Source organism: Eucyclogobius newberryi, unplaced genomic scaffold (assembly GCF_026437365.1).
Source record: "Eucyclogobius newberryi isolate DKJ021-1_F unplaced genomic scaffold, fEucNew1.0.hap1 SCAF_15, whole genome shotgun sequence".
Taxonomy (NCBI): domain Eukaryota; kingdom Metazoa; phylum Chordata; class Actinopteri; order Gobiiformes; family Gobiidae; genus Eucyclogobius; species Eucyclogobius newberryi.
In genome coordinates this window covers 19360329-19373199 of record NW_027315779.1, presented here as the reverse complement: position 1 = coordinate 19373199, position 12871 = coordinate 19360329, and the positions used below count along the sequence as shown (strand labels likewise).

General features: G+C 38.6%; 1 protein-coding gene across 1 annotated transcript; it reads right to left on the bottom strand.

The window, feature by feature from the left end:
• Positions 1 to 4768: 4768 nt before the first annotated feature.
• Positions 4769 to 9310, bottom strand: adssl (adenylosuccinate synthase, like). The gene is made up of 13 exons (XM_072446554.1): positions 8993 to 9310; positions 8265 to 8367; positions 7941 to 8009; positions 7820 to 7870; positions 7679 to 7745; positions 7500 to 7607; positions 7146 to 7227; positions 6916 to 7042; positions 6699 to 6853; positions 6487 to 6611; positions 5750 to 5847; positions 5453 to 5602; positions 4769 to 5358 (listed from the first exon to the last, which is right to left on the bottom strand). Exons 1-13 carry the CDS (start codon positions 9224 to 9226, stop codon positions 5306 to 5308), a joined length of 1422 nt encoding a protein of 473 aa, XP_072302655.1. The 5' UTR covers positions 9227 to 9310; the 3' UTR covers positions 4769 to 5305.
• Positions 9311 to 12871: the final 3561 nt, after the last annotated feature.

Sequence of the window (12871 nt, the reverse complement as noted above, 5' to 3'; positions counted from 1 at the left end):
ATTTTGTGTCTCACTGCACTTTCAACTGTGATAAGTTAAAGACTGGGGTTAGGTTGCCCAAACACGGCTGAACACTTTAATATTAGTCCCACTTCTCAAGTACTAGTCGGCTCAGGACATCCCTGAATATGTTTGGCCCCTCTCATAAAAGTATAACACTAAAACAAAGGGGAGGGGAAACTTATTAATAGTGAATAACAACAACAAAGATGTAGTAGTAGTAGATGTAGTTTGAAACACATCCAATGCCATTTATATTTACAGCTTTGCACTAATGTTAGTTAATAATCTAGCTATTATCAATTTGAAACAATCTAGAAGCAGTTTGATTCAAAGCTCTACATGCAAACATTGTGATATAAGACACATCCATTTTGTGTTGTCATTAAAGTAATACTTTTATATCATTTTGAACTTCTAGATCTTGATGATGAGAAAACGAGAAGACACGCGTTCACCTTTTGTGTTGGAGGCTGGAGTTAAGCTAATGCACACTGAATATATCTGTTTGTTGGCTATATCTTTATCAATGCGGAGAGATAATGTAATGTAGTAATGATAGTATGTGTTTTGCACACTCTTGCATGACTCAAGTTAATGTTACAAAAATAAATAATAAGATACCTATGTCTCGTTCTAACTCAAACTCTTTTGTTTGTTTGCCAATAATTGCGTGAAACTTGTATGTGTGTAATATTGGCCATCATTATATAACAAATAGAAGAACACAAAACCAGTGTCTAATGAATAGATAAAAACAATGCACTTAAGTGGTAGTTTGTCAGGCTGGTATTTGTATTCTTAAAAAAACAGCAGACTGAGAAGTGACTCCAGCCAAGTCAGGTGCCAGTGACATAGAGCAGATAAAGATTGTGCTGCTGGGACATGCGTTGATATGCATGAGATGGGAAACACTTACAGCTGCTTGTTTGGGCTCAGAGAGACAAGTGGTCCCATTAGCTGCTGTGGTCCATGTGGTGCTGGGGTCACTGAGGAGAGAGGGGCAGCTGTTCTGGTGTGTCACTGTGACTCACATGGGACTGATGCGACTTAAAGCTTTTCTACACTGGTTTCTTTTTTTCTTTCTTTAAAAAAAAAAAGAAAATAATTATTCCAGGCTAATGATTTTAAAAAAAAATGCAGAACTACTGTACGTTGATTACATAATGACAAAACCACTGTAAAAATAATTAATAACTTAATGGGTCAATTATGAAATCGAACGTAGTTGTATTGTAATTATTCTATTTTCTGCCTTTCAGTAATAAAGGCAAAATTCACTAAACTAGGTAATTAAACCAAATCAAACAACAATTGCAAACCTGTGCAACATATCAGCAGAATATTTATCAATCTAAAATGACATCTGCCTGAGTAAGGAAGGAAGGAATCCATGGTTTTCAGAGTGATGAAAAATGTGCACATTTATCATATCAATAAGAACAATTATATTATATTTACTGGTGAGAAGTCCTTAAATGTCTCCTATAAACAGGAAGCTGAAACCATGAACAGTACAAAAAATCTGACAGAATATTTGTGGTTGTGAATGTTGCCGTCAGTAGAACGTGCAGATAAATGCAGCTTGGAAACTGGACGTGTTGGCCACACCCTGGTCATAACTGCTCATATACAAAAGTATTTATAGTCAGGAATCATGAACAAACACTGCACAGTAGCCAGTCTCGTCCATTGTGTTCTGGCATCACTACAGCTGTTCCTCGAGAACAGCCGAAATGCATTCATGGCACCAGCTACGCAAACAATATAAAATTCAATCTAAAATACTATTGGGTTTGTGTATGTATATGCTCTTATATTCTCTTAAAATGCTATATGCTTACTTAAATTTAAATTCAGAGAGTGCAATTACTTATTTCAAAGGGAGAGCTTGTAGTAATCAACGCTACAGAAACCTCCTTGTAAGCATGGATGGAACTATTTAGCTGAGCCAAAATGTTTGCTTCCAAAACTACAAATCAACTACAACAAATGTATTTTCTGAACATTGTTGAATACCATCTTAGAATCTCTAAGCAAAACAAAGAAAAAGTCCAACTATATGATGACTAGATAATTAATAAAAAGTCTTACTGTTTGTTCTTCTTGAATTAAGTGATGACTTAATCCCAGATCTTGTTTTGTTTTGTAGTTTGTTGGCAGAAAAAAACTTAAAGGTCCTTCACGTCGAAGCAAAACGTTGACAAGTTTTAGGAAGAGTCCCGAGCTGATATAAATCTGCGAGATAACTACCAAACACTTGCACTGATTGAAGCAACGGCAAATTACAAGGCCGGAAAGGTAGTAGTAAATAAAAGTCAAAGGGGTGGGTGGGGGGCATGGGAGGGGCAGGTCAGCTGGATGACTACACTGCTATTATGAGCACTTTATTTTCAATTAAGCCCCTGTGTGTCTGCTAGAAGCTCAGGTTGTGCTATTTTTGATGATGCAAGGACTTCACGGCCTGGAAATTGATTGGTTAAGCAAACGTCGGCAGCTTTGCTCATTTGGGCAACAATGCACTTTGACATTCATGAGACAAATGAAAATGTTTAGGGAAAAGGAAAAAGAGACATTATAAAAATAAAGTTCTAAAGCACCTATTCTTTACCACGACCAGTAAAATGCAATATATTTAATTTGAGATTGGGTCCCAGATTACTTTTTACAGAAAATGTCAGGCCTAGGTCAAAAAAATAAATTAGGTTTCCCCCCTTCATATTGATCGATCTCTATTTTCATTTTTATTTTAACAAACAAATAAGATAAGATATTCCTTTATTGTCCCACATGGGGAAGTTTCATTGTTGCAATGCAGGTAGATACAGAGGAAGATACAGAGGAAAAGAACAGATCACTTGTAGGAAGTTTGAAAAACACTCTCAATAGAAGATCTCTTATAAACAAAAACTCCTAGACAAAACCTCCCATTACCCAACAAGGGATGGAGGGGAAAAATAATAGATACAAATAAATAAATACCATTGCATGTGATCACGACAGTAATTGCACATGGATTTCACAGTAATCGCACATGAATATGACGGAATTGCACATGGTTAAGTCAGTATTGCGAGTGTTCAGGAGTAACAGTGTTTGTTATAAAGTCTGACAGCAGCAGGAAGGAAAGACCTACGAAACCTCTCCTTCACACAGCGAGGGTGGATCAGTCTCTCACTGAAGCTGCTCTCCAGAGCGGACAGAGTGTCCTGCAGGGGGTGGCACTCATGGTCCAGCATAGATGTGAGTTTAGCCAGGACCCTTCTGTCCCCCACCTCCTGCACCGAGTCCAGAGCACAGCCCAGGACGGAGCTGGAGTTTACCTTCTTCCTCTCCCTCTCTAAATGCAAATTGCTATGAATATCTTGAACGTAAACAAGACAGACTTTTAATCATTGTTCTGTAACACAAACACAGATTAAATCAAAGTCATAATCCTGATCCAGACCATAAGCTTTTAGTGACAGACACAAACTGATCATTGACAATTTGAAATGACAAAATCTCAAACTGGCTTAAAGTTTGATCAGTTGCACAGCCTTCTGAACCATATACTGATTATTGTCTGGTGGTTCCTCAATCCATTACTCAAATGTAATGCTGAAGCACATTATTTAATGTAATAGTTGAGGCCCCCCACGGTGGGCACATTTACATGGCCAGAAAAAAAAATCTGAAAACTATAATAATCAATAACGCAATAAGATCTGATTAAATTGTTTAACATTTTCTCTTTTATTTTTGTCTTTGCCACATTAGTTGATTCTTTTTTGCATACTTTTCCTTGTCAATACCTGCAGAGGTGTGAGCAATCGGAGTGAAATCAGATTACTTACATGTAAACGTAGACTGACAAGTCAGATTTATAGTGTATGTGACCATTACTTGAAATAGACGTGGCCAAGGTAAAACCTGTCAAAAGACATAAAGTCTAATAGCCTTAGTTCAAAGGTTAACCACCAGTAACCTAAGTAAGTAGTTTGTGTTATTAAAAATAACACAACTACTCAACTTATGAGTAGAAAATAACATACTTAGTCCATTTAAATATAGGCTTACAACTGATGAGTGGATGAGTCTTTCAAAAGGCTCGGTCATAATATGGTAAACAAGTCTTTGTTCTGTTCAAGGACCACTGTTGTGATTAGCCTCGGTCTAAATGAGCCCACCATCTTATCTAGTTGCCTTAATGGGTAATCATCAACTAAACTGCCTTTATTTGTATAATCTTAAACATATTTACATTGGACAAGTTATCTTGTTGTACACACAAACACATTGTATGTAATAGGTAAGTATAATTCCTACTCCTCTGATTGTGTGCACCCATAACAAAACCATTGACTTTCTTTTAAGCAAATGTGAATGGGAGATTTTAACTTCTAAATTTGAAACATTTTGATAAAAACAAGATGATGTCACATGCTTCCCAGCATCACTCAGGCCAATATCCAGAAGAGTCAGAAATCTGAAAACATGCGTCTCGTGTGCATTAAAGACTGAAATCCATGATGCAGTGCAGTGTTACACCTCTAATGGATTCACCAAGGAGTCCACTATACACTTTAATCAAATCCCTGAAAAAGCTTTTCAACTGTGAGAGGAAGTGGACATAACTAAGAGGTTGTCAAGTAAGACAGTGTGAGACAATAAGATAGGCAAGTGTATTAACACGAATGTGGCACAGAATTAAAACACCTGCCAATGGGAATACAGTGTATTAAATCAGCTAGTTACCATGTTTATGACGAACAATAAAGCAAAGCGCTACATCTTTGTTACCTTTATTGATAACAAGCTGATCTTAGCTTCCAGAATGAATGGGAAAATATCACTTTACATTTATATTGATTTTCTTACCATCCAATATCAGTGACATATTTCTCTTGTTAAAAATGTTTAAGAAATAATACAGAAGATAAATCTAAACTTGGGAGAGCTTAAAATTTCTCAAGTGAATGTTTACAATACACTACGGTAATCACATTTTATATTCACGTCCTTACAAATGCCAACACTTATGAAGTAAAACAGATAATTTCTTAAAAAACAGTAAGAAGATAAACTGCTACTGTAGAATGAAATAAAGGACTATTGTTCCCTCTGCACACATTTCAAAAGTGAACACCCGAATAAACACAGATGTTTGGAATGCAGCATAAATTAAGTCTAAGGAATCTGTTGTTGCAGTGCACACGCAGCCATTAGAAAGCCTTGCTGGTTAAATGTCCTTTAGTAGTATGAATTCCTATCAAATATACATCATCTTTCCAATGTTGTGGCCAATGTGAATATTGAAGACGGATCAGAAGAGTTTAATAATGCTTTCCCTGGACTTCCCGACTCCAACCCATTTGACTAAAAACAAAAGAAAAACGACGTTACAATGCAGGTTGACAGTAGTACCCATTTGGCGTAAGAATATTGTCACGATGAGAGCCTTTTTACAAACCTGGCACTTGCAGGAAGTCCTCAATGAAGTGAATGTAATCTTGTGCTTGTGTTGGCAAGTCTTCGAAGCTCCGCGCGGCCTCTGTACTGCAGCACCAGCCGCTCAGCGTCCTGTACTCGACTTCCACTTTGTTCAACACATCCATGTTGGCTGTGAAGAAATGGCATGCATTTAGTTTGTGGGAAATAATGAAATACTTACAATGCACTTAAGACTTCATTTCTTTTCATTAAGTAGTTGGCGCTGAAAAAGCAGATCTGTACAAATCAATAACACAATTTCAAGAAAAGGACTTACCCGGAAAACTTGGAAGAGGCTTTCCATCAACATTGTAGGCAACACCCACTTTGATCTCAGCTAAAGTGTCCAAAATGTCCAACTTGGTCAGAGCAATTCTTTAGTAAAAGAAACATAATGAGATATCAAATGAATATCAGTAATTTAACCCACTCGAGTTAAAGATGTTATGCTTTCGTCTGCTAAATAGTTGAAAGATTGAAATCATGATCACAACAAAGTGCCGAGCTGCCGGACCCTGCTCGATAGAGAGTAGTGATTCCCCCCATTTGTACCAAAAGGGCTACATCACGGTTGCATGGATAGTCCAGATTGAGATCTTTGTTTTTTTTAAATTCAGAACGATATCAGTGGTCAGTCAGTCTGTCTCAGATGGGCATTACTGCCAGATGGATCAGACAGTCAGGGACCAAATGGGTTGTCCTCTCACAATAAACGGAGCTCCTCTCTTTCAGATGAGAGATGGGAATAAATTCATCTGCTTGCACGGTTGTGTTTGAGTTTGTTTTCGGGGCGTGATGAGGGAGTGGTGACCAGACTCACTCGTCGTTAAAAAGGATGGTGTATTCTGAATCCTAGACAAATGTGCATCACCGTCTGAGAATGCAGTTAAGGAAAGAACAGAGGACATGTATGATTCACTCAAAATACAACTTTGAGTGTGTAAATGGAAAAGGAACACAAATAAGCCTCGTTAAAAGGAGTCGTTAATGCAGAGGGATGTGATGGTAACTTACGCAGAAAAGCCATTGACCATGTGAGCATATCTGACCAAAATGAGGTCCAACCATCCACATCGCCTCCTCCTGCCCGTCGTCACACCGAACTCCCTGCCCCTGGACTGTAAGAGGTCCCCAGTGTCCTAGCAACACAAATGGAAACACAAATTAACAACTAAACTAAACAACTCTTTGATTTGCTTCTTTTTGACAAATCTTTATTTACTTACGTTACTGAGCTCAGTTGGGAAAGCCCCCACTCCCACTCGGGTGGTGTAAGCTTTGACTACGCCGTACACTCGACCCACGTGTGACGGGGAAACGCCCAGCCCAGTGCAGACCCCTCCCACCGTGCAGTTTGAGGAAGTCACAAAGGGATATGTGCCTTAACACAGAGAGCACGTGAGCATACAAGGATGAATAAAGCTTTGGCAGTTTTTCTCTTACCAAAGTCAATATCCAACAGAGCAGCATTAGCTCCTTCAACCAGGATCTTCTTACTGGGTCCAGTGAGAGCTTTGTGCATGAAGTACACACCGTCAGTCACAAGAGGGCGCAGTCTCTCTGCATATTTCTGTCAAAGATTATGAAAATACTCAAATTCTTTCTATTCAGAACAAAGCACCTACTATGAGATACTCAATGTATTATTTGAACACATGATCAGCTGTTGTTACCTTCAGCTGCTGAAGTTCAGCCTCAATGTCAACATTCATGTTTGGATACATTGTCAGGAAATGTTCTGCCAGCATCCGAAACCTGCAAATCCCCAATGGCACAAGGAAAACATTTGAACTCTTAAACTTAGGATTTATGTGTTATATTCAGCTGTGGCACCTGCTGGAAAATGTACGCAGGGAAGTGATAACAAGATGATTCACAAGGATGTGTAGTCTGGATTATACTAAGGTCAATATTGTGTCCCATCTGTGAGTGTTGAAAAGTGCAGAACTCGAGATGAAAATGGTGCATTGCTTAATATTGGAGCATTTGCATCATAAAAAGGTGTTGCAAAGAAAGTCAGGACTCACTTCTCCTCAAAAATCTTGAAGTCTGATACAAGGTCACAAACTCGGAGCCCGTTCCGAGCTGCTTTGGAGGAGTAGGCGGGGCCAATGCCCTTCTTGGTGGTTCCAAGGCTGTGGCACAAAACGTCGAGGGTCACAACTTAAACCACAATAAGTTTTAACACCAAGTGTAAAGTACTGACTTTTTCCCTTCTTGTTGCTGTCGCTGCTGCTCTTGGATCCCATCTACAGCTTGATGGAAGTTGAACACTAAAAGTAAAGAACGTGTGAATTATGATACACCTTTATAATATAATAATTTCAACAATTCAATTAAGACTTACCAATGTGTGCACGGTCAGAAATTTTCAATCTCTCCTCCCAGCCTTGCAATCCTGGAAAAAATAAATACACATTTTTAAATAAATGTCTTACACTTAAAGCAATTATTGAAGACAACTCTACCTTTGCCTTTTTGCAGGTTCTTCTCTGCCTCCTCAAACAGCCCTGGCAGGTGAATCACTACACCATTGCCTGAACAAAAGTGTTTATTTGAATTAAAGTTTTGGTTACAGCATATCCTAATACAACCTGAACTAAAGCAGTAAAATATATGTCTAGCTTACTTATTTAAACTTGTGTTAAATATAAATATTTTGACCTCACAGTCATACTATGCACTTGAAGGAGTATTCTAGTGTATTAATTCATTCAGTTAGTTAGGTCTGGCAAAAATAAAAACGACCAAAATTCATATTTAAAAATGCAGAACAAACTAAAGTGTCATACCAATGAAAGATACAGCCTTTTTATTGAGCACTCCACTGGGCAGCAGGTGGAAGTCATACTCCACAGAGTCCACAACAACTGTGTGACCCGCGTTGTTTCCTCCCTGCAAACACAGCACACACTTGATCCAAAGAACAGGGAACATAAACAGAGCTTTGACAAAGCTTCTATGCAATTCTTGGCTCTGAGCCAACCAGGTCATTACAAAACTGAATGTTTAGGACTTGATCAGTCAATTCAATAGTGGACTTGATGATTAGTTCCAAAATTACACTACATTTTGTCACCAACTGTCGTGAAACTGGCTAAGTTCTACAAAACATGGTGGTTTAGAGTTTGCACACATCGTGATAGCATAGCCTACATTCCTGGGAGATGTAGCTGTTGAAAAGGAGGAAGGAACAACTGAGTAACTGTTTGTGCAACACCAGGTCAGCCGTGTACATGGTATGTTCGGCCTTTAGACATAAAATAAATGCTAAACGGACTCAAACATAAAGGTTAAGCGGAGCGGCTAGCTCAGTGCTACTGCTAGCATAAGCTGAGCGTGGACTTCCGCGAGGCGTCACAGATGATGTTGACGTAGGAGGCATAACATGAATATTTAACGGTACCGCTAACTAAACGGGCACGCAATACACTAACTATGCGAACAGCACATTTATCACAGATCGAAATGAGAAGGGAAAACATGTAGTTTAACAGTCTTGAATAAAGCGTCGCGGTACCTGACACCTGCACACAATATCCGCGTCCATAGCCAGCAAGTCCACAACTTTCCCCTTGCCCTCGTCGCCCCACTGGGCCCCGAGCACCACGGTCACTTTGTTGTGCGGCTCCTTCGGAGTCCGGAGGGCCAACTGCGACACGCTCTCGCGGGGCCGCTTCACCACCGGCTCCCCGTTTACGGACACCGTCTCGCGTCCATTTAGGCTCGCCATTGTGCTGTCGGAGGATGCCATGCTGCTGCTGCCCTTCTCTCAAACAAACCGGAATATCGTTTTACCGCGTTTCTGTGCGTCACGGGAAGTGTCTCTCCAACATGCAATACCCGTGCGTCACCGCTAGACGGCAGTGCCTTTTGTAAACACGTGAAGTACATTTAAGGTGAGAGTACTCATGGATGTATTATATTGTATTATATTATATTATATTATATTATATTATATTATATTATATTATATTATATTATATTATATTATATTATATCATATCATATCATATCATATCATATCATATCATATCATATCATATCATATCATATCATATCATATTATATTATATTATATTAAATTAAATTACATTATAGAGTACTCTACCAGCTTGTCTCCATGAAGATGTTAATACTTTGCCAAAAATGTTCATTAAACGGATCCATCTCGTATTTATTAAATTAAAAGTGTCGTAATTGCTTTAGAATACCTTGAAAAACACACATTTTCTCTCTCTTCAGATAAAACATGCTTGTCTCCATAAAGACAGACAAATGTAATGTCATTTTGTGGAACATTGCAGGCTAAGCAATACCATCTCCACCTCTTACATACTATCAATGATCTCCACGGAGACAAGTAGTAGCGGACACACCACCAGGTAAGGGTACATAGTGCACCTCTAATTGATCTACTCTATCCAAATAGTCGGAAGTAATTTTTGCATTCTCATTTTATGAAAAGACAATGGGTAACATGTCTCACTGGCCTAATTGTTTTGCATTGTGAACTATAAACTGAGAGTAAAGAGCGTGTTCACTGGCAGTTGGGGACCTTTGGTGTCTGTGGTCCACCACATGGTAAGATTGGTAAGATTCTTCAAAATAAATGTTTCAGAATGTGCCTTGTTTGGAGACTTTTAACACCTCTGTTAAACTGGACACTTCACAGTGTAAGAACTCTTCCTCTGTCATTATCAGCCAATATAACTCTATAGACTTATCTGGACCAGAGAGGTACAGTCTGTGTCTACAGTATATCATAATATTTCCGTGCACTTAGTGCACAATAGGCTTTTATTAAAATACTCAAAATAAAATATGATTTAATTTTAACTATTTATTTCTCAAATAGAGCCTCACAAAAAAGTGAACAGTTCTTATAGGTGTTTCAAATGTTTGTGTGTTGTTGGTGACCCAGACCCAGGTAGTGTAATTCTTTTATTTCCTCCCCCATCTTTTTCGTTATAACCTTAATCTTACACATATAGAGAAGTCTATTATGACATAATCTTTAAAACAAGAAATGAGTCACAGCAAATGAAAGTGATTTTTTTTAATAATCAGCTGCTTTCTTCCTAAATGAAATGATTCTGTTTGAATTAAAATATTAAGTACACACTTTAATGTAGCATATTTAATATTGTTTCAGAGTGCAGAGTCAAAACACTTCATTTTAAATGTTGAAATCAACAATTGTTTTTGTGTGCTCTCGACTCAACTTGACTCAAATCTTCCACTGTCCAAACGTGTTTAATGGGACCCACACAGCAGTGGCCTACAGAACTGACAGGCAGCCGTGCAAAACACTGGCTGTCAATTCATAGGTCATCACCTTGCAGCCCTGCTCCTCGTACAACATGCAAACATAATCAACATGTAAACATTATTCACATATTCAACAGTATACATATAGTACTTATAGTGGTTGTATGTGATGTCTCTCTGCAGGTAACAGCACCTCCACTGGAACCATCATCTTCCACATGGAGTTGCTGTTACATCCAGCCAGCATCAGGAAGACAAAAGATCATTTCAGAACCATTCTTCACAAACCTCTTCAAATCCTCATCCACGCTGAAGGAGACAGAGCAGCAGCGTTGTAGGTAAGTGTCAGCCAGATGAAACTGGAGCTTTTATACCCTCTTGCATCCGACTTTGACCCTGGGCTTTCCTCCGCCCCTGTTTATTGCCTGTAGTATTCAGCATCATTACCCACACTTCTGCACCTATGTGGCCAAAGGGCCAAGGCCTGTCCAGATAACGCTGGCTTTTATGGTGGTTGTCAACACGAGGCTGTGTTTCAATATGTGAATATCAGGGTGTGTCTGACCTGTGTACCTGCAAGCTCTCTGCTTCCTGCTCTCTCTGAGGCCTCACAAGCACTAAAATATCAGCCTTTTCTGATCTAAACTGTCTACTCTTTAAAGGGTGTTTAGAGATGTCCTGCTCCACTCCTGAAATGAAAAACAAAATTATTATTGTAGACGTCTGCAATGATTGAATCTAGCCATTATTCACTTGACAACATCAAAATCTGTAGTAATAAATAATATGATAATTATACATTCTCTGTAATACTAAACCACTTACTATAATAGATTATTTGTGGTACTTTTTTTAGCAGAATTATTTCACCTTCAAGTAGCTTGCACTTTTCTTTAAACTACATTTTTCAATTAGCATTTGACCTGTATTTTGCTTTTGGTCCTTCACCCTCCTCTCTACTTTGACCCATCTTTGGTCAAAACGACCAACAATGTAAACGTATTAGCCCTGAAATAACTTGACTGAGTGTACTCACCTCTGGGTGCAGAATGAGGCCACGGACACAGCTTTTGAAGATCGTAGACAGTGTTGTACCCCGGCAGAGTCCCCTATGTAGTCCCAAAAGGTGTTAGAGAGATACACAAGTGATCAGTTTGAAGTGTTCATTTGAGCAGGGACAGTACAATAACGGCAGTGGGCGAGAGCAGCCAGTTTAAGAGATCATGGGTTGGTGGAAGGTTAATGATTAGACTTGCAGTCAATATTTAACAGGCCCGACGCCCTGCCCCTCGGTCCAACATCCTGATTCCACACAGTGACACACAGGGCAGGGCAGTACATCTCTTTTGTCCGAAATATGTATTTGATAATTTACCAAGATTACCACAATATACCAATATAAAACTACATAGTGTTGAGGAATGGGTGCACTTGACCCAAAAGCTCATTTAGCATTGTCCTGACCTGTGACACATGGCATTTTCACTTATTACACTATAACTACAGGAATCAGCAAATGTGAAACTCAAATGTATTAAGCAATAGCACCTAATCATAATGGCAGCTCCATAAAACAAAGATTGATTAGGGGAATGATAGGGGAATTACACGCCGCAAACCCGTGTATTACATTTGTTGAGTTTATGCACAATGACTTTGGAATGTTAAGATCAATAATAGTGATTTCAGATCGCACTTAATATTTAATTTATTTTGTCTCTTCTCCAAACTATGAAACCGAAACCTACAATTTATGTTTAAATCGTAAAGTTCTGATGTCATAAATTGGTATCGACAGCACTATATTTTTCTGACCTCTGAAATCTTTTGTTGTCAATACACATTTTTGTGACTAAAATACTTAATTTAGGCGATTTCTATGGTTTCAGTAACCATTATTCATATAGTGTTGGGAGGAGTACTTGGAAAATGTATTTCGTTATAGAATACTAAATACATGTGCTATAATGTATTTTGTAACATTCCGTTACATGGTCCAATCAGAGTGCTTTATTCCGAATACTTAGAATACTTTCGCATTGAGTTGTATTATACTATTGTGCGAGAAGACGACGTTGGATTAAAACAGCTATTTGTTTCACTGTTTGTTTCACCGTTTGTGCATTTA

What these genes read in the sequence shown, in the direction of transcription:
- adssl (XM_072446554.1), bottom strand. Translation starts at nt 9,226, where the DNA reads ATGGCATCCTCCGACAGCACAATGGCGAGCCTAAATGGACGCGAGACG. An exon ending in TTCAAGATTTTTGAGGAGAA is followed by an intron (nt 7,228 to 7,499) that starts GTGAGTCCTGAC and finishes GGGGATTTGCAG; the next exon opens with GTTTCGGATGCTGGCAGAAC. An exon ending in TCTGTTGGATATTGACTTTG is followed by an intron (nt 6,854 to 6,915) that starts GTAAGAGAAAAA and finishes CTCTGTGTTAAG; the next exon opens with GCACATATCCCTTTGTGACT.